This window comes from Lissotriton helveticus, chromosome 2_1 (genome assembly GCF_964261635.1).
Source record: "Lissotriton helveticus chromosome 2_1, aLisHel1.1, whole genome shotgun sequence".
In the NCBI taxonomy this organism is placed as follows: domain Eukaryota; kingdom Metazoa; phylum Chordata; class Amphibia; order Caudata; family Salamandridae; genus Lissotriton; species Lissotriton helveticus.
Genome location: NC_136059.1, coordinates 69,270,470 through 69,293,569, shown reverse-complemented (window position 1 = coordinate 69,293,569; position 23,100 = coordinate 69,270,470). Strand labels below are relative to the sequence as shown.

Here is a 23,100-nt window from a genome sequence, read left to right as displayed (position 1 = left end):
TGAGGACCAAGTTGAGCCTCTCCATTCCTGTGAGATTCAATTCTTAACATGGAAAGTGCCTTTTCTCTTCGCCATTACTTCTCTGCGGAGAGTCAGTGAGCTGCAGGCGCTCACTGTACAAGAGCCATTTATTCAGATTCATTCCAACAGGGTTGTGCTGCGCACTAACCCTAAGTTTCTTCCAAAGGTGGTGTCGCAGTTTCATATCAACCAAACCATAGAACTGCCCGCATTCTTTCCAAACCCTGAAACAGTAGCGGAAAGAATGCTCCACACTCTTGATGTCAAAAGAGCGTTAATGTACTACATTGACAGAACAAAAGATTTCAGAAAGACACAACAGCTCTTTGTTGCCTTCTCAGCCCAGCACAAAGGCAACCCCATTTCCAAAGCAGGAATTGCCAGATGGATCGTTAAGTGCATTTAAGTTTGCTATCACAAAGCTAAGCGCACTTTAACGGTCCGCCCCAGGGCCCACTCCACTCGCAAGTTGGGGGCCTCCATGGCGTTCCTAGGCAATATTCCTTTGGAAGACATATGTAGAGCAGCCACATGGTCTACACCACATACGTTCACTAAGCATTACTGTGTAGACGTACATTCCAAGCAGCAGGCAGCTGTAGGGCAGGCTGTTCTTAGAACACTTTTTCAAGCTTCTGCAACTGGCGCGGGCAGCCGCCGTTAATGGAGGGACTGCTATGTATTCTATGCTATAGATATGAATTCAGCAGCCCACATGCCTCGAACTGAATATGCTACTTACCAGTATGCATCTGTTCTTGGCATGTAGGGCTGCTGACATTCATATCGCCGGCCCTCCTCCCCGGCGCCCGTAGCGGTTGCAGACTTCTTCTTCTTACACTTACTCTTAGACATGGTCATCGTTTACACTAGTGCACTCCATCTTTGCCACAATGGCTAAAAACAATCTAAGGATGGAGTCGATGCCCATGCGCACTGTAGTCCAGGGGAGGAGCCACCTATCTCGTGATACTTCGAAGACTCTTCCAGGACAACAAGGTGCAATCATCTGGACCCAACACTAGGCGGCGATCTATGCTATAGATATGAATGTCAGCAGCCCTACATGCCAAGAACAGATGCATACTGGTAAGTAGCATATTCATTATTGGTCATGAAATATCCAAGAAGTTGTAAATCTACTCAAATCATAAGGGAACTAAGGCAGAGAACAAATAAGCAACTATTCTAAATATATAGATTAATAAATTGCCTAATTGTTTCCAAAATATTTCCTTATTGCGTTTCTAAGTGTGAAGAAGAGGTCTTTCCCTCTGCTGGACTTCTTGAGCAGATCATTTTGTTGCTATGCGTCAAGTTGCTGTTGAGCAAATAACAACTAAGGGAGTGTAGTCTAGAATATTGAATATGGAGTACGGAAAATTGTTGTACCTTAATATTTACTATTCTTAACTCGCATCTATATATCTTGACGCTAGATATACAAATAGGTAGAAAACTATGGGGTAGTTCCCAAGATTAGGTGAAGAGCAGCTCCTGTATAGAGCACCCTAAAACACCAGCAACACTCTGAATCTGACCACCTCATATGTCTGTTTTTCTAGCAAAGGTTTGTTGGATAGGATTAGCACTGTGCCCTCCATGCAGGGCTAGAAAGAAACAAGGTATTTTGCCATTTTTACTGGAAAGTCTTTAAGCATAGGTTTAGCACAGTGCCAACCATGCCAAGCTGTAAAATTACAAAAACCTTTTACCACCCCAGGCACAGTTTTACAGCTTTGGACTGGAAAAATATCAACCAAACCAAACAGATTCAGAGTGTTGCTGGTGTTGTGGGGTGCTCTATGCATGAGCTACTCCTCAGCTAAACCTTGGGAAGTACTGTGGGGCTGAGTCACAGAACTAATCTTAGACACAATCCTAAACTTACTACTTTTGGTATTCACGGAAGGCATTTAGTAGTAGTAAAGTTAGGATTTTGTTTTAAATTAGGATTTTGTCTTAAGTTAGGATTTTGTCTTCAGACCAAAACTTAAGACAAACTTAAGTTTAACTTAAGTTTAATTTAAGACAGAATCCTAACTTAAGACAAAATCTTAATTTAAGACAAAATCCTAATTTAAGACAAAATCCTAACTTTACCACTACTAAATGCCTTCTGTGAATACCACAAGTAGTTAATTTAGGATTTTGTCTCAGATTAGTTCTGTGAATCTGCCCCCAGAGTTCTCTGCTTCTTTTTTGCATAGATAGATAAATCTCCAATTCAGTTCACCAGCAGCCACTGATACTTGCGGACGGGCGCCCAGTCTCATGAGGGTGAAACTCGCGTCAATATAGATACTGCCTTTCAGGAAACGACCAGCACTCGTGGGGTGCAAAACAGACTTTTTTATTCCAAGAACAAACCAAACAAACACATTTCGGCTGTGCTCTTTCCTCAGTGTAACCATGTTCAGTGAAAAGCATGTCATTATCAAACATGAATTGATTGGATAATTGTTACAAGGACTCAGTGTAGGACTGATACAGTATGGCTTTTTAGATTCATGATTTCAGTAGCAGCCATCTTAACACTATTAAATTTAATAGCATTAATGCATATTTGAATTTCCTAGAAAGAAATTCTAAAATCATAAAACACTTAAATCCTTGTTCAGTGAAAAGCACGCCACTATAGAACATGAATTAATTGAATAATTGTTACAGGTAATCGGTGACAGACCACTCCCATATGTCAATTCAGATTCATGATTTCAGTGGCGGCAATCTTAACACTGTTAATTTTCATAGCATTAAAGTACATTTGCGTATCCCAGATAAAGTAGAAATCATTCTGTAATTATAAAATGCTTAAATCCACAATAATTCATCTAGTGTTAAATATATTTCCATGATTGTTTTTTGGTGGCCCTCTTATTCTGTTCTTGTTCAGAATGGTATTTCATTATAATACAGATTAATGACCCAGTAGAAGGCAATTCGCCAAAATGCATCGGTCCATTCTTACAGATAAAGCGCAGACTGTGTAAATAATTTAATAAACAGAATTGAAAAACTGATCAGGAAAGGAGTCTCCGTTTGTTAACCTTGTGCCGCAGGATCTGTTATTCATGAGGAGAACACCTAAGGGTGACATATATATATGTTGTTAGGTGTAGAAATTCTCTATATCCGTACACGCCAATATTTTTGTCCTTGATGTTATAGCTACAATATTAAGATAGTATTTCAAAAGCATGCAGCTGAATAGGCACTTGAATGTGTCACCAAAAGGCTTTGACATTTTAAAGTAAAAGTTGTCTGGACAAAGTCAGTGTAAATTCAACCCAGTCAGAGGAAGGCACTGGATGGAGCACAACCTATGAGCCATGCATTGTCTTTCTGTTGACGAAACCTTGGAATTCCACATCTTCAGCTGAGGGTGACTTGGTGCCACACTTGGCCATGAAAGTGGGTTCCCCCTTACATACTTAACATACATCAGTGAATGTGTATGTAGACGAGTCATTCGGGTTAAGCTGGGTTTCTTCGTTGCTATTGTCATTGCTGGCCTCCCAATGGCATTAGGACTCAGGAAGGGAATCTCCTGTTCAAGTACCACATACCATGCTTAATTTGTCGCAGGGAAGTTCATACCAAAAGGTGGCGCATGAAGAATGTTCTATGTTTTCCTGTAGGTCAAATATCTTTTAAACATGCATCCAGCCAGGATACAATTGGTGCAATAACACTGTGCAGCTTTGAGTTTGAACCTCAATGACTTCTGTTAACGATCTGTGCTGGAAAGCTCAGAGATTGAATGAGCCTCAGTGATGCCCGCCGTGTATACAGATATCTTTGTGTTACAGCTGTCGTGAAGCTGAAGTTGGCTGGTCAGACGTTGGACTCTGAAGCAGATCTCAATGAAGAGGACAGGAGGAGAATAGAAGAAATCAAGACAGAACTGCTGGAGAGTGCAAAGAAAGCCGGCTCTGCCAAGGTAAGGTGGGGAAATCGAACCAAACAGAGGCAAAGCACAAAGTGTACAAATATACTGTCCCTCTGTAGTGAAAGTTATACGTCAGTTTGCTAGCTAGGTCAGATCCTGTTGGCACTAAAGTAGAATTGTGAACTGAGGCTCTGACCCCCCGTTTGCGCTCAGTGTGCTGTTCGTTCTGTAACTTTCTAAAGCTAAGGAGTTAGGTCCTGAAACATTGGGGTGGGCTGGACCTTATAATCAATGGAATACAACAACAGTGCCCACACCAACCAGAATCTCAAACGATTATTTTAAGAGTCAAACCAAAAAATTAATTTCAGTATTGGCCGGGTACTTTTATTTATACCCCTCCGATTTACACAATTCTTTTCATAAACTTTTTAATCTCATTTATGAATGAAAAAAGAAACATATAAACATTCAAAGCTATTTACACAAATATATACAACACATAAACCAACTACATACCATTACCTAATACACAAAATAAATACAGTACATACATCCTACGTGCAATACAAACAATATATCTTAATGCATTTATGTTCAAACAATCAATATTCAAAAATGAATTATAGACAAAGTCAAAACAGGAGAAAATATCACCAAAATATCACCTTTGAGGAAAAGGGGCATGGTGAAAACGACTTTAAATGGTCAGTCTTATTCAGCGTGAACAATACAAAACGTCCTGCTGATGTAGAGAGAGTGCTGTTACAGAAGGGGGCTTATTTAATTTTAAAATTCAATACGACACCAACTGGCCTCAATAGTCTCTCTGAAATATCTAGGCTATGATAGCGTAAAGTCATTGACGGCGTCCTGCAGTCGAGTTGCTTGGAGGAATAACACTGGGACACTATGAAACTCCCGTTTTCCGTTTTTTCTGTAAATGCCCTTATAAATTGGTAAGACGCATTTGATGGACCGCCGCTTAATATTATGCACGGAAAAACATAATACAATGATTTATATGAGCGGATGTGAGCTTTGGGAGACCACACGAACTGCTACCGAAATACCTGTCTGATAGAAACTACGAGTACCATGATTCTTGTGGTCTAAGCGAACACGTATATTGAAGGATTCCAAGATGGCCGCTGTTGTGGTGGAATCGGAGACGGGACTGTGTCATGAAAGTAAGGTAACGTGTTCCCTCTCACCCAGAAAATAACTGTATGTTAGTGAGGGCGCAGCGGAATATTGACTAATGCGTGTGTATCCTCATGTATTAAGACCGAGTGAGACACAGGCGGCTTCTTTCCGCAGCGGATATACGGTTGAAAACGACACCACGACTAGGACCAGGTAGCAGACTAAAACTAACACATGCTGGTAACGGGGGTGGGTTTTTTTCCAAAGTCGGGCATAGACTGACTGTTTCCATCGTATTTTTGCCCGCCAGCCAGAGAAAGAATAAACATTCAAAGAAGTGGTGCATGAAAAAGACGGCCTTCATTTAAGTTAGGAAGGTACGTGCCTTATCTAAAAGTACAGAAATGCAATAAGCTGCTAATGGGACACTAAAAGTGATCGTATGGCATTAATTTCCATAGATCTCCATAGATCACGTGTGGAAAGGGACCCCGGCCCGTGGGTCTTGAACAACCTGAGCCCGCCTCCAGCAACATAAAGGTACGATCACCCCTGCCACTACAGGTGCCACTTCAAATGGATTTCGTAGCCCAAGTAGAATCTCCCCTAGTTATAAAAACTCCTCCTTTTTTACAGGAATCACTGACACAACCGAGTAGCCAGTAAAAGCTAAATCCGAGTCTTAAGAAGAAATAGTTGGCCCAATCCCTGCAGGTAGATATATAGAACTACTCTGGGGTATAAAGATGTGGTGGTACAAGAGAGGCATCTTGCAATCAACAAATAAAAATTCTATTATTGTTTACACCTATTGCAGATAAGTGACAAAGCCCTGATGAGAATCCAGGAAGTATTTTACTTGGATTCGAAACGCGTCTGCAAAAACTTAAGGAGCAATTAATATCATTGGTTGGATGAACTAGCGGCTGCTAGCTCTAAAAAATTGGTCACCGTTTGGTGATATTGTCTCCTGTTTTGACTTTGTCTATATTTAATTTTTGAATATTGATTGTTTGAACATAAATGCATTAAGATATATTGTTTGTATTGCACGTAGGATGTATGTACTGTATTTATTTTGTGCATTAAGTAATGGTATGTAGTTGGTTTATGTGTTGTATATATTTGTGTAAATAGCTTTGAATGTTTATATGTTTCTTTTTTCATTCATAAATGAGATAAAAAAGTTTATAAAAAAGAATTGTGTAAATCGGAGGGGTATAAATAAAAGTACCCGGCCAAAACTGAAATTAATTTTTTGGTTTGACCCTTAAAATAATCGTTTGAGATTCTGGTTGGTGTGGGCACTGTTGTTGTATTCCGTTCGTTCTGTAACAGCACGTTTTTTATCTCATCGCTTCTTTTTCTTATATTTCTCGCTAGCATTCACTTCATGATGACTTACACCCTCCCCACCACAGACCCTGCCCACTTGTCGTGTCCGAGTATGCAACAAATATGTAGTAAATACATTTCTAGGAATTATAAAAAACAAATACACAAAAGCCTTGTAATTATAACAGGGTTGTTATCTGGGATTAAAATAAATCACACATACATGCAGATGTTTTCAGAGTGCTAGGGGAATTACTTTGACTCCTGTCTAGCCAGTTGTAGCCCAGGAATACCTGTATTCATTTTTATGGGGAGCTGACCAGCCACCAATCTGTTACACACTGCACGTTACATTACGTACATCTGTCCACCTTCTTAAAAGTTGTATGTCCGTACCAGAGAATGACATTCATTATTACTGTATTAGCCACACACACACAACCCCCCCCCACGCACAACAACCCCCACACACACACAACCACACACACAACCACACACACACAACCCCACACATACAACCCCACACATACAACCCCACACACACAACCCCCCCACACACACAACCATACACACACACACAATCACACACAACCACACACACAACCACACACAACCCCCCACACACAATCCCCCACACACAACCCCCCCACACACACAACCCCCCACACACAACCCCACACACAACCCCACACACCCAACCCCACACACCCAACCCCACACACACACAACCCCCCACACACACAACCACACATACACACTACTACACACACACAACCCCACACCCACACACAACCACACACACACAACCACACTCACCCACACACGCACACAACCACACACACAACCACACACACACACAACCAAACACACAACCCCACACACACAGGCCCCCACACACACAGGCCCCCACACACTCAGCCCCCCACACACACAGCCCCCCCCCCCACACACAGCCCCCTCACACACAACCCCCCCCCCACACACAACCCCCCACACACACAACACCACACACACACACTACCCCCCACACACACAAACAACCCCACTCACACAACCCCCCACACGCAACCCAACACACACAACCACACACACACAACCACACACACACAACCACACAACCCCTCACAAAACACAACCCCCCACAAAACACAACCCCCCACACACACAACCCCCCCACACACACAACCCCACACACACAACCCCCCCACACACACCACCCCACACACACCACCCCACACACACCACCCCACACACACCACCCCACACACAACCCCACACACAACCCCACACATAACCCCACACACAACCCCACACACATCCCCACACACACCACATACACCACACACAACCCTACATACACACACAACCCCCCCACACACACAACCCCACGCAAACACACACAACCCCACACAAACACACACCACCACACACAAACACAGACCACCACACACAAACACCCACAACCACACACAAACACACATAACCACACACAATCACACACACAACCACAACAAGTATTGGCATAGCCAATAGGTCTCACCTTTGGGACCTAAGTGTTTAGCCACGAAACAGTTGATGTGGTTGCACCAAGGATATTGTGCTGCATAACTAAATACTTAGAAGGTCCCAAAAGCTAGACCTATTGGCTATGCCATTGCTTGTTATGGGGAGCTGACCAGCCACCAATCAGTTACACACTGCAGGTTACATTACGTACATCTGCCACCTTCTTAAAAGTTGTATGTCCGTTATAGAGAACGACATTCATTATTACTTTATTACCTACAATTTGTTCTCAGATGTGGTAGTGATTGGTCTCCAGGTATTGCTTCAGATGTCCCCATTCACCTTTCAGGCTGCATTTCAAGTTATTCTCAGTGCCCATATGTAGGTGTGTATACTGGAAAACTCTGTTGTCAAAGCCCAACAAGGCCTAGTAAGAACAAGTATTTATGTACTTACGCCTTCATTCTCGGAGGCTGAGCATGGCAACAGGTCCAAGCTCGAGCAGGGCAGCTGTCCATACTATCTTGGTTGCTATGTTCTCGCACTTGGTAACTATTACGATAATGCTTTACACGTGCTCTGGCTAATGAAGTTTGCAACGCCTCAGGGACATTCATAGCAAATGATTGCACCAGAGCTGGTTGGTCCCGTTCATTGAAGTTGTGATTTACAACTTAGTTGAGATTTTGCATTTGCCTTCAAGACGCCATTATTGGTGAGTTTATATAAAACAAGGTAGTCTGCGTGCCCCTCTAATATCACTTGGAAGAATTTCCTGAGTCTCTTCGTCTTGGTTAGCAGCGCTTACTTCTTAGGACATATTACCACCCACATTTCTCTCTCTGTTACCGAGTACCTTATCTATGTGAGCAGATTACCATAAAACGCTTAACTCCTGCTCCCCCTTCACGTTACCTTTATCACTGACCTATGAACCAATCAACATTTCTTTGTTGTGAATAGTCCATCCTGCACTTTATCCTATTCTCTTCTGTAGTTCTTGTAAAGCGCATGTGTACCCGGCAGCCTCCCAGCACTTGAACCAACACCACATTAGCCAGAACCACCATGGGGTGGGGGCACTGGTTCCTAAACAGCCAGGTTTTTACAGCCTTGCGGAAGGAGAGTTCATTGTCTAATTGGCGTAACTCTATCAGCTGGTGCTCCAGAGTTTGGGGGCCATGGAGGCCATTGAGCGACTTCCCCATCGGGATCTAAGAATCTTGGGGTCATTCAGTCGGTGTGTAGAGGAGGATCTGAGAAGCTTACAAGGAGTATATGGGGAGGCTAGAGATCATCATCAAATGCCTCAGCTCTCTCATTTCCCCCATTCAAGGTCATAATCAGAACATAACTTCTGTGGCTGCAACAATGGGACTAATATGGATAGCAGCCCACTCCCATCTATCAGTGGTTGAATCTGGGTCATCCCTTTCCCCGCCCCTTGTAAAGACCCACGTATATTATATTCTCCTGTGCACCATTGCATATACCCTTCTGCGCGGTTAATTTCCTTCTGCAGTTTATGCGTTGCTCTGTAAATCCTGTGTACTTGACATGCATTTGTTCTCAGTTAAATGCATCTATACATTCTTAAGCGTTGCAAAGCAGCGAGGTCTGGTGCAAATTTTGTTTTTAGCCATGAACAAGTCGTACTGTTTCCTTTAGAAAACATATGGCATTGAGATTGGTACAAGTGGAGTTCTTCCCTGTGGTAATGGGCCGTTAGTGCATCCAATCACAGAGCAAACACTGACATGATTATATGATGCAGAGGGAGGGACAGGATCAAAATAGGCCTTCACTTAAGTCTAAGGCTGATGTCACAGTCCCATTCCTCTGTAGACTTCACAAGAGCGTGACTTCAGAGTGGCTCCTGGCCTCTTTGGCTAACCCTCCTGATTGAAGGTTGAAGTGTCCTCTAGGTACATACCTGCCTTCTCTATATCCCAGTTTTGTCCTGATGGCTCCCTTTCAGCAGAGGCCTGTCTTTTCAGTCAGCCATGCCTTGAGCAGAAATAAAGAGAAAGGCACAGGGGCAGAATGTCTGTGTTCCAGAAGATAGGAGAACTACATATGGCCAGATGAAATGAAATATAGCAGAGTAGGTGTGACGTAAGACGCGTGGTTGAATATGAAGCATTGGAAGGAGGACAAAGAAGAACTGCATTGACAGGATTGAAAGGGTAGACAAGGGCAGGCTTGGTAGACAGGGATAATTCGGCAGGAGGACACCTGGTAGACAAATAGGACAGTACAAAGTTATTTGCTTGAGACAGCTGGAACATGAGGAAAAGAAGAGATGAAAAAAGAGCCCAAGCACACTACTCTTTGTGCAAGTTTCATCGTTCAGTACACGCTGCTGGCCACCATACACTCCGCACGGCTCAGTGTGCATCATGCACTGTTGACATCATTACACTTTACATAGTGCTCATTCCATACAGCATGGTACTCAGTGGGCTCGGATCACTGCTCAATGGATTCTGTGCACTTTCCACTGATCAGGGTGCAACATGCACGATTCACTGTTCATATACACACTGTGCCCTGCTCATTGCACTGAAGTGTGCTCAGTGTTCACCATGCATGGCTCACACCTCAGTGCACACTGCTTACTGGATATTGTGTACCTGCTTGACTTGCACCATGCACTGCATCAGTTGTTCAGTGCATACAGTACATGAGGAGCAAATCAAGCACATAATATAGTTCATATTGAGCATATGTTCCACATGGTGAACACCAGTGAACGTGGCAGCGCTTGTTTTTTAAATGTCTTTTTTGTGAATCTTTTGTCTTTCTGAGTGAAGACCAGGCTTCAGTGGCATCAATCATAGTGATGTATTTAGAATCATGGTCATGTGTCATCACTTCCTGGGATTCAGGGTCAAAGGTCGTAGGATGCCACTTCCTGTGGTGTCATCGAGGTCAGCGGGTGTGTGATGGTACTTCCTCTACCCCTGGCATGTTGGTGAATTGACCCCTGTGAGCCTCTGTCTGGAGCCCTGGGTCATAGGTGCAAGGTTGGCAGATGAGAAACATGGCCTCGTTCGACTGGTCCAAACATCTGCTCTGATTTGAAGTTTTGGTCCAGATGTGTGTGCCTGCTCTTTATTCGCCCAGTGAGTTAACCCTTTCCTGCCCGTGGCAATGCTTTGCTACCCATTACGAAACATATGGAAATTATAAATTATGGTCTTTTTTTGGTATAATGAGTGGATGCTTCACTGCAGCACTCAGACCTGATGCATAGGACCTGGTGAGAAGTAGTTCCTTTTTACACCTGGAAGGACTACAATTGATTTGTAGCAATACTGTAAAGAGATTGTGAGATCATGAACAGAGCGCACTCTCCAAGACAGTAGTATATTTAATTGGATATACATTAGGGGGTGGGGGGGGGCTCCTCATTCTCCACAGGGATGGGAGGTTGGCACATCGAAATGTATCAAGCGAAAGGAAATTGAAATTTCCTTTCGCTCTTCTGCCTCTGTTGGCTTCTCCCTTCCTCTTGTTATTCCCGTCCATCAGACTCGAGGAAAGAAAGATTTTTTATTATTGTCTCAAAATATTGTAGAACAGAAGTTCACTTCTATACAGTTCAGCCATAATTGCTCCCTATATACCGATCCTCTTCAAATGTGTAGCAGGGATGACCTTGTTATGCAGACGAATTTATTAAAAAGAAAAGTGAGACTGCAGGTTAAGGTTTAACGAAAGAACAGCAGAATTAGCAATTATTCAGTTTCAATTGCACGGGTGCTTGGAATATGAATAATTCCTTCCTCCAATCTAGGTTTTAATCTTGCTGGCACAGCCTTGTGTTTGCCAATGACAGTTACACTGGACAAAAAGGCTAGGATTCCAGTTCAGGATGTGATTGTTTTTAATACTCCCAGCACTGCCTGCAAGCAGTAAAAATGTGCTCACAAAATCTCAGACCAAAAAGGGCCCAGGGTGTGTTTCTTTGCTGTGTTGTCTTTTGTTTTTTAGTTCAAACATTTTTATTAGATTTTAAAGCAGTAAATAAATATTAAAACATAATAAAAAGTGATACAGGTGATGAATATTGATAACGAGTAATATAACAATGGGGACCAGGTTACAAAAAAAAAATCATCAGAGAAGTTGCATATAGTTATTGTAAAAAACAAAGAAATAGTGATCTGGATAATAACAGGCATCAACGGTATCACTATGCAATAGAAAAGAAAAAAGGAGAACTAGCAAGAAAAAGGAGAAAAAAAGAGAAAGAAAAGATAAAGGAAAAGAGGAAGAAAGCGGGGAAGGAAGAGAGAGGGAAGAGAAGAGAGAAAACCGAACTCCTCCTGTGGGGCTCTACAAACAGACACACAAGACACACTTAATCAGGTGACACAAAGGGATATTGAGCAACTAAACCTTTTTAGGCTAAATCCATATATGCATCCAAAGCTCTCCAAACGCCACTAGAAATCGAAGGAGAGATATGGGCCTCATCAACCGAGGTGTGTGCACTTCTCAAAAAAGAAACCCATGCCCACCAGGTATGGTATGAGACTGAGGAAAAAGACTTCCATTCCATAAGAATCACTTTGACAGCAACAGTTAATAGAAGATCTAATAATTGTAAATCTAAGGGATCTAAAGGCAACGGGATTGGAGAGGCCAAAGGACCCAGCATAATCATGGGAAAGGAGAGCTGGAATTGAACATCAAAGATTAACAGAAGATGTTTATGCACCATATCCCAAAAGAATTGTAGAAGAGAACATTCAAAAAACATATGTGGAAAATTACCAGCTGTTAAGCCACAACTCCAACAGAGGTCATTCTCCTTCAGAGACAGGGAATGCAAGCGAACTGGAGTCCAATGATGGAGATTGATAGAAAAGAACTTAGACTGAATTAAAGAAGGGGCAATTTTATTACGCAGAGATAACTTCCCAATTAACTGACAGGAGTCTGGTGAAATATGTTGTGTAAGATCATGAGCAAAATGACGCAACCATTTTTGTTGGGTAACAGTATGCTGGACAGAAGAGTCGGAAGAGAGAAATATGTAGATTTTAGAAGCTACATGACCAGTTCTAAGCCAAAAGTGAAATAGGGTAACAGTAGGGGAATTGGAAACCAATCGTAATTTAGCAAGAGCAACTTTAATTTTTAGAAATGTGTACAAGTCTAAGTTAGTGAGAGAAAATTGTTGAGCTAAGGAGGAGAAGGGTAACGGATCATTATGTGAGTCATAAAGATGTCGCACAAGCGAAATCCCTTTAGCCGCCCAATAAGACATCAGCTTGTGATCAATGACAATTTTAATCTTAGAATTACGCCAAATTGAGGACCAATGTGATTTATGAAGAGGAATAGCGACTCTCTTATCAACCAGCCGGACTGCAGCAATGGTATCTAAGATAATCGAACGAGAAAACGGAATTGATAAAGTGGAAGTGGTTAAAAACGAAGAAGGTGGCAAAGGGGCAGAGAGCTCCTGTTCAATTAACATCCATGAAGGCATATGAGCAGGAACCAAAGAGAACCAAAGTGCTCCTTGAGAAGCTAAGAAAGCAGCTTGGTATTTCTCCCAATCCGGAAAGTTACAACCCCCCATATCGTAAGGCTTTCTCAAAAACTTGTAAGCAATTCTAGCTCTCTTGTCATTCCAGAGAAATTTGGAGGTAATGATATCCATCTCATGAAAAAAAGAAGAGGATAATTTTACCGGGAGCATAGATGATACAAAATTAATGATAGGTGTTATCATCATTTTCAAAGTTTGTAGCCGACCCCACCAAGAAATATGTTTCGGAGACAAGGTGTCTAAAAGACGACGTACTTTGGTTATAGTCTGGGCTTCATTATACGCGACAGTATCATAAAGGGTGCCACAAAACCAAATCCCTAAATATTTAATCTGTTTAGATTGCCACTTAAAACCTGCAGAACCCATATGCGCTGGGAAACAATAAGCATTCAAGGGGAACATCTCTGTTTTGTCTCTATTAAGGGTATAACCAGAGACCTTAGAAAAGAGAGAGATGGTATCAGTAATGGCGGGAATGGCCAATACTATATCTTCAGAGAAGATCAGAACATCGTCCGCATAAGCAGCTGTCTTCATACAATGGGAACCAAATTTAAAACCTTTAATGTCTGGGTGGAGATCAATCAATCGGAGGAGCGGGTCGATAGACAGTAAAAACAAAAGCGGGGATAAAGGACAGCCTTGTCTGGTGCCTTGGCAAAGGTTAAAGAAAGACAACGTAGCCCCATTTACCCTAATGTTGGCTCTAGGTTGAGTATAAAGGGACATAACCATATGAACAAAAGACAAAAGAATCCCCAAGGTTATGCGCCAGTAGAACAGCACGTAGAAAAGGCCAAGAAACCTTGTCAAAGGCCTTTTCGGCATCAAGGGCCAAAGCTGCAGCTGGAAGAGTAGCACGTTTAGCCGAACCCAGAATATGGCAGAAGGTACGAATGTTGTCCCTGGCAAGTCTACCCTTGACAAACCCCGTCTGAGATGGGTGAACAAGCTTAGGGATATAAGACTCCAAGCGTTTGGCCAAAATCTTGGCAAAAATCTTAGCCTCCATATTAAGAAGGGAAATAGGACGGAAATTCTTGGGATCAGAATGATCCTTACCCTCTTTTGGAATTACCACAATAGTGGCATCAGCTGCCGAAACCGACCCCCCTTGAATAAAGGCCTCAAAAACTGATTTAAGGCGAGGAACAACAGAAGGAAGAAAGGTCTTATAAAACAAAATGGGGAAACCGTCAGGACCGGGAGATTTCCCAGACCGGGTAGCTTTAATTGCAGCAATAATTTCCTCAGAAGTAATCGAGCCACCCAATTTGCTACTATCCTCCACCGAGACAGATTGTATAGGAAGTGTCTTCAAAAAGTCTTGACATTGGGAAAAAGATGCCTGGTTAGTGGGAGTATAGAGCTTACTGTAAAAATCTCGGAATACATCGAGAATATCTGTGGTTTGAAATTTTTTTATTCCAGAGTTATCATTGATAAAGGAGATCTGGGATGATTGAAAAGAAGATTCCTGAAACTTCAACGTAGGCGCCAAAATTTTACCTGCTCGGTTCTTTAAAAGTAGGCGTTTGGATTTCTGAGCTTGTACTCCTATATGAGCTCTTTTGGTAACAATAGTATTGTAGGAATACTTTAAATTCTTAATGGTCTGTAAGCATTTGTTGTCCTTAGAGTTGCGATATAGAGATTCCTGTGTTTTGATTTCAGCCGCTAAATCAGCAAGTTCCTTTTTGATGACAGCATTTCTGCTCACCATACGCCTAATAATGTGACCACGAAGAGTGCACTTAAAAGCATCCCACAAGACTATTGGAGAAGAAACGGAGCCGTCATTATCAGTGAAAAAAGTATCAATTTCTTTGGAAATGGCCAAAATTTGAGACTCATCATGCAAAAGCTCAGTATTTAATTTCCAGGAACGAGGACGCGATTTAGAAGCAAAGGACAGAAGAGTAAAGGAAACAGCTGCGTGATCAGAGACAAGAATAGGATGAATGCACGGGGAAGAGGAAGACTGCACAAGAGACTAATGGACCAAAAGATAGTCAATCCGAGAGAAACTAGAATGGGGAGAGGAAAAAAAGGAAAAGTCACTACCCGTATGATTATGAAGACGCCAAATATCTTGGAGATGAGTCAAGGAACACATATTCGTCATTTGCTTATGAGCTTTAGGGGGATGGAAGTTAAATGCAGAGCTTCTATGTAACAGGGGATCCATTGGTAAATTGAAATCTCCACCCACAATTAGATTACCCTTATGCAGAGTATCAGCTAATGTTTTAGTAATTGCTCACCAAAATGAGGGGTCATCAATGTTTGGAGCATAGATATTCATAACAAATAGATCATCCGTACCATTAGAAAACTTGGATAGTAACCATCTGCCCTCCGAATCATGTTCAGTAGAGATCACGGATAAACCAGAATTCTTAGAAATTAACGTTATCACACCATTCTTTTTGCCCAAGGCCTCCGAGCAAGCAACGTCAAGAACCCAATCCTTCTTCAAAAACAAGGCCTCTTTGGAAGATACTTTTGTCTCTTGCAAGAGAACCACATCTGAAGATAAGGATTTACAATAATCTAGAATTTTTTACCTTTTCACCGGATGATTCAATCCTCTAACATTTAAGGGACAACACATTCAAGCCCGGCATATTTCTACCAGAAAAGATAAATCATAATACGTAGATAACAAAAAAGAAAAACGAACGACAAGAGAAGACCACCAGCGCCGTATCACAAACAACACATAAGGAGAACCCCAACAAGAAATTCGTGAAGAGGAGAAAAAAGAGAAAAGTGAAAGAAGTATTGGAAAAGAGAAAGAAAAGCATAAAAGAAAAGAGAAAAAGAAGAGACTCGCTAGGGTAGGTCCATAAGGGACCAAACTCATACCAGGGGGAACATGGGAAGGGAAAACATAGGACCGTCAGGAAGATCAGTCGATAAAATTGTAGATCCCAGACTGAAGAAGAGGAAGAAACATGCAAAGGCATCCAAGAGCGAGAAAATTAGGCATACAATATAAGGCATATCAAAGAGACAACTGATACATAGAAGTTAAAATGAACTAGAAGAGACTTATCTAAGAGTCAAATAAACCAATGGAGATAAATACAAAATCTATATAAGGAACAGAGAAATAAGCATGAAATGCATAAAGTGTTGAGAACCACAAGCTAGCAAATAGAAAAAAGGAGGGGATGGAATATATGGTAAACAATGCTAGCAATAAGTGTGAAAACTGCAATAGACGGCTAATATATTAACAGGCAATAACATATATGAGCAAGAATAAAATCTGTAACTTTAAAAAAGATAGACCATACGGATACAAAGCAGTTAAAAGGAACTAGAAGAGACTTATCTAAGAGTCAAATAAACCAATGGAGATAAATACAAAATCTATAGAAAGAGCAGAGAAATAAGCATGAAATGCATAAAGTGTTGAGAACCACAAGCTAGCAAATAGAAAAAAGGAGGGGATGGAATACATGGTAAACGATGCTAGCAATAAGTGTGAAAATTGCAATAGGCGGCTAATATATGAACAGGCAATAACATATATGAACAAAAATAAAATCTGTAACTGTTAAAAAAGAAAAACAATACGGAAATAGAAACAGAAGAGAACCAATTGACAGAAAGAAATCACTAAGAAAGGAGCCATAAAGTAGTATTAATACAACCACAAATACTAGAGGCAAACGAAAGGAGTGAGCACAAAGAAGATAAAGCTGACAAGAGCGGAACGATCGGGTGAGAAAAACAAACGGAGAGGCATACACCATAAAGGAAGAAACAAATATTGGAGAATATGAGAGGCAGAAACAAGATGCCAGAGCTCATCAACAACAAGGAAGATTACGAGAAAAGATGAAATAAGACGGACAAATAGCGGATAAGTCTAACAAAGTACATAATATGTTCCAAAAGAGGAAACCAAACGGAGAATAAGAATCACAAGTCAACATGACAGCTGACAAATGACGGACAACTCAGCTGGATAACGAATATCGTATCGACGAACAACAGGTGAAACGAAAAAACAGCGACACATGTCAAATACCAAGATGTAATAAGCCACGTGAGTCAACAAAGACAGGAAATCAAGACCCAGAGGGCCCAAGAGGTGGAGCAGAATCCAGCTGTATCGGATAATATGAGAGGCAGAAACAAGGAACCAGAAACCACCATCATCAGGGAAGGTTACCAAAAAAGACAAAGGAAAACGTACAAACAGCGGATACGTCAGACATCAGGAACATAAATTGTTCCAAACGAGGAAACCAGATGGATACATAACAGGAACGAGTCAACATGACAGCTGACAATTACGGACAAATCAGCTGGAAAAACGAATATCAATCAACGAGCAACACATGAAGCGACAACACAGCAATACTTGTCAAACAGCAAGACGCACTAAACCACGTGAGTCAGCAAGGCAGAAAGTCAAGACCCAGAGGGCCCAGGAGCTGAAGAAGAATCCATCTGTGATTCAGATTGATTATCCAGGAAAAAGGAAAGGTCAGCAGGTTCATCAAAAATCCGGTACCGTCCCTTGAAAGTTATGCGAAACTTGGAAGGACCAGCAAAGGAAAAGGGGATATTCATGTCCAACAGACGTTTTCGCAAATTGAGAAATCCTTTCCGTCGGATGACAGTGTCTCTGGCAAAATCCTGGGAGATAGCAATCTGATGACCTTCCCAGGACACCGACTTAACTTTCCTCATGTGAGCCAAAATCTGTTCCGAATGCTGATGACGCAGCGGTTTAAAGATGACTGCCCTCGGATAGGTGGAGGATTTGGGTTTGAACGTGGGTACTCGATGAGCTCTCTCAATCTCAAAATCTCTCTGAAAGGAGATTTGTAGGGTAGAAGGAAGCCACGTAGATAGGAAGTCAATCATTGAGGAGACCGATTTCTCTGCATCTTCAGGAATACCAAAAATACGCAGGTTACTCCTCCGATTACGGTCCTCCTGCTCGGTAAGGTCTCTGCGCAGCGCCATCATCGAACGCTCCATCTGTTGAAGAGATTTCGAGTGCTGGTGTGTAGTATCCTCGACCCCACTGATACGGGATTCAGCATTCGTAACCCTGATAGATAAGGCTTTAAAGTCATTTCTGATAGCAGCCACCTCCACTTGCAAGAGGTCGGTATTAGTCTTAGTAGACTGCGCAATATCATGAACAACATTTAAGGGCGCCAGAATAGCCTCCAAGGTGGTATTAGTATCTTTCTGAGAAGACTCAGGAATGGGGGACTGTTGTTTAGATCTTTTCAAGGTCCCTTTAGAGTCTTTAGCAGTGAGAGAAGGCCCCATGTTGTCCGCCATAAGAGCAAGGCACAATAGACCGCTCCAAAAAGTTACCACAATAAATATGTGACGTGAAGTAAAGAGTAAGGAGCGAGGAAAAAAAAAATGCCAAAAAAAGAAAGGAATGCCTCACCAAGTGCCACTGATATGAAGCTCCTGAAGCTCAAAGTAAGACCATTACGTCAGCTCACAAAATGGAGAACAGGAGCAATTGAGGGGAAAGAAGAAGCCATGAAACACCCCCAGAGCGCGAAAAAAAAAAACACCTTCCAAATATGAAGTAACCTAGAAACCAGGTAACTCAGCACAAAACCTCAGGTGAAGCAAGGAAGTCCCATGAGCGAGTATAGGGAGGTGAAGACTGGTATTTAGAGAGCCACGTAAGGCAGTAATGACATATTGCGCCTGTATGCAGGAAAAGGACTCCAGAGGGCCACCAATATAAAAAAATAACAAATGTCACCTCAGGTCATCCTGTCGTACTCGCTGCGCTCCAGAAATATGCTCCGGTGTCAAAGAAACGAGCGACGCCACCGCAAAAACAAAATGGCGGCCGCTCACAGAAATGCCGGTACCGAGGTTCCCGACAAGAAGGGCAGTTCCTGTCGTCGTCCGCTATTGCAGGTGAAAGGGAATCACTCACGGCACCTTCCGACACCTCATATTTGGTTTATGGAGAAAAACAGCCTCGAGCGGGATCTTCAAATCGTCCCGACAGCCGCTGTCACCCTGGAGCTCAAGCGCGACCCGTCATCTCGCAGCGGCGTGCAAGCCACGCCCCTGCTGTGTTGTCTTTTTAAGATAAAACGTCTACCGCAAGCTGATCAGATGGCACCTAGAATGAAAGTTGAAAAGCAAAGATAAAAATACATAGCGTGTAAGTGAAAATAGTTTAAGTAATTGTCATTTACTTTGAAAATCTAATGTTTTAATTTTTACGCATCTCAAATGATGTGTTCTTCACAACTCTTATTGTCTCCTCATCATTAAACCTAATACTAACCCAAACATACACCCTTCTTACCTACTACCTAACAATAACTACAGTGAAAGGCTTAGTCTCAATATTAGCCCTAATGCTTATATATGCCTTTGACCTCTCTCTAATCCTGCCCCTTTCTTCAATCTATCCCTATCCTAAACTTTCACCCTAATCATACCCTTAAAATACCCACAACCTTTTCACAAACTGAAACTAATCAGACAAAAACATTAAATTGTTGAACTACTTTTAAATTCTATTTTTCCTCGTATTTCTATTTTTTCCACATTCTCTCTTTCAAACTTTATTTTTCAAATTTTGATTTTGTTTAACTACTTTATCCAAAACTTTGACATAGTGTCAGAAAGGCGTGGCACCCATGGTCCAGATGTCTGCTAAGATATAGCAAAAGAAGACTTTTTAACTCAACTTATTGGCTACTTCTGTGTTGGAAATTCTAGCTCCAGTACCCTTTGTTTCAACTGAGGTGGCACAGTGCACAAAAGGTGCAATATAGACCCAGAGAGGACACTTTCTTACCTTCAAACACTTTCTGTTGTTGAACTGAGATGTACATTGCTTTACAGGCACATTCTTTAAACAATGCTTTTTGTAGCTTTGACTCCACTTCCTCCACTGTAGTCCTGTACCATGATCATGGTGAAGTAGTCTGTGTTCCTTCAGTGAACACTGATCTGTGTTGTCTCCCCACACAGTGCCTTAGCATCATGTAAATGCACAAACATTCGTCACAGAGACCTTACCTAAAACAACTAGTCAAGCTGAAATGATTACACTGTAGGTCGGGGTGCATGAAACAGTGTTTTTCCTTGGTATTCAAGCTATTTATTATGCTGTTTCCACAGCCATCTCTCTAAAAACATGATCTACTTGAGGTGGGTGTGATCCAAGCCCTTTTATGGTGATTCCCTGTCCTACTGAGTTTACCCATATTTCCTCTTGAGAGTCACACAGGATACACTTTGATTGTCAGATGTGCCACTTAGGTGTTGGGGATTGCCCTCTCACCCAGGAATGCTTTGTACTCACGCTTTCCTTATGAATGTGGACGTGGGTAAGAGATTTGTGTTTGTTGTTTGCTTCCAGCTCTGCCTCTGCCTGGTCTCCTGATCTGATACTGATCGATGAAGGGATGTAAGAAAGAGTGCTGCCTCTGCCCCTTCTCCATTCCCTTCCCCTGCATGGTGTGTGCTTTGTAATTGATCCGCCTCTGTCTGCTATCCCTTAGGACTTGGGATGGCAGATTAGGGAGCATGCTGTATGTTTTGTTTTTTTTAATTCAAAGGATCTGCTCAAAGTATTTTGGGGTGATTTTTACAGCATGTTACTTATAGACTGTGTGCTTTTTGCCACAACAATGTACATTTTGTAGACCTTTGTTAACCTGTTTTTCCCTTTCAAGCGTTTCAGATTCCGCGCCCCAGGTAAGGTGGAGGAAAGTTCTGGCTCAGTGTTTCTTTGTTGCAAGAGGTTACTTCTATAAAGACAATGGAGTGGTGGTTTTACACTGTATTCCCTTATCAGACCCTACAAGTTTTGGAATATTCCCAAAGAAGGTCTACAGTTACAATGTACTAATAATGGTTCGGATGCTGTATGTAGAACCAAAGCTGATGCTACTAGTGCTTATAAACCGAGGGAGCCTCCCAGTGCCCGAGTGGTGCCAAATTTGACATAGCAGCGTTGTGTCTTTTAGGGTGTGGAAATTCTCCCATGCATCCCTATGGGAAATAACCATGCTTCATTCACCGATCCTCCACATTGTTTTATTTATAAAGAGCTTGAGGTATGCGTGTTAAGAGAACATGCACATTGGTTAAGTACTTTGCATTCATTAGTTATATTGAACATGCATTAACATTACCTCCACGTGACCCAGTGGGAATAATTTCCTGGAGGGTGATGGAAGAAATGAAGTCCCTCACCATAGATTCTTTCATGCAGGAGATCCTTTGTATATGCCTCCAATCCCATCCTTATGAATACTTCACACAGTGGCAAATAGGCATCTGGGAACCCTCCAGGTAATATCTTCTAGCAGGAACACCTCTGGGATGCAGTAGTACTTGTCCCCAGCCATAAAACCATAAACACTGCCGACTACATTAAATATTTCCATTTGGGTTAATCGTATGAAGATATCTTTTGTGAACATCCTTTTGGTCCATCGTAGATCTGGGCCTCTCAGACCTGCTTTGCACGCCCCTGAGATGGAACATTCTGTTCGGAAGCCTCCAAAATTCATGTTCGGGATGTTGTAAATCACAAGGGTTTTGGATGCCTCCAGGGCAAGCTCTCTAGGACTTTAGGCTAAAATAAGAATTTTAGAGCCAGCAAAGGTGTACTCTGGTTAGCACAATTACTTTGATTATAAACCCCACCTGATCAGCTGAGAGGAAGTGCTTTGGATATCGATTAGAGCAAACCTTCTTGGAATAAAGGTCCAGAGCAAAACTATTTGTATGGCTGATCGATCAAAGGGTAGACTGCTGCATCCCACCCATCTTATTTAATGGGGTCCTCTAGCTCGTTAATGATCAACCACCTCCAAGTCCCACAGCTTCTGTATGAGGGCTGTATTCCAAAATATTTAGGCTAAAGAAGGGGGCAAAGTGTTGACATACAAAACTTTCATGGTGCAGGTAGACAACTTTTTTCTGCTGTTGGACCTCCCTCACTGGAGAGGCTCACTCGAAGGGAGCGCTATTCTACATTACACTCCATGGAGGCTATTCACCAACTTCATTTTGTAGTACGTGAAGTAGTGTTTCAGTTCTACCACTCAAGTACTATTAAATGCTGTGTACTGACCAACGGGTGCGACGCGCACCTCTGCTGCTCCTGTCTTTTCTGTGCGGAGCTGTCCTCCAAGGTGGCAGAGATCTCCACACACGTAAGTCCGTGCTTCTGTAGTAAATGCGGGAGGGACAGGGAGTGGCTGAAAAATGGGAAATACTTACTACTAAATAGAGGTGATTAGGGACATTTAAGGAGAACCGTAGGGAGATGCATGCTGATACAAACACCCACCCATAAAAGAGAAAGCCCATTGCAATTTGCAACTAACTACTAACTTTAATACAGTCCCAAAGTTGTCAAAACAGTAGTGAATGTATTCCAGTAAGCCAAGCACCACACAAAGCCACTCTCTGATGCAGCAACAAAGTCCCATAGAAAACAATGTAGGCAGGAAATTAAAGTAGCACCTCTTAGGACATGAACATATTAAATAAATGTGAGATTTAAAAAAATGTATATCATGTGTAAATGTTAAGTGATATATAATTATTAAAAAAATATTGTATCATTTTAAAGTTTACTGAGAAACGT

General features: G+C 42.0%; 1 protein-coding gene across 2 annotated transcripts in view; it reads left to right on the top strand.

The window, feature by feature from the left end:
- Positions 1–23,100, top strand: part of ALMS1 (ALMS1 centrosome and basal body associated protein) — a 222,885-nt gene that overhangs the window by 73,687 nt on the left and 126,098 nt on the right. For both annotated transcript variants that reach the window (XM_078674479.1, XM_078674480.1), the window contains one exon: positions 3,834–3,964. In XM_078674479.1, coding sequence (XP_078530605.1) covers positions 3,834–3,964 — 131 coding nt within the window. The remainder of the gene's footprint in view (positions 1–3,833; positions 3,965–23,100) is intronic.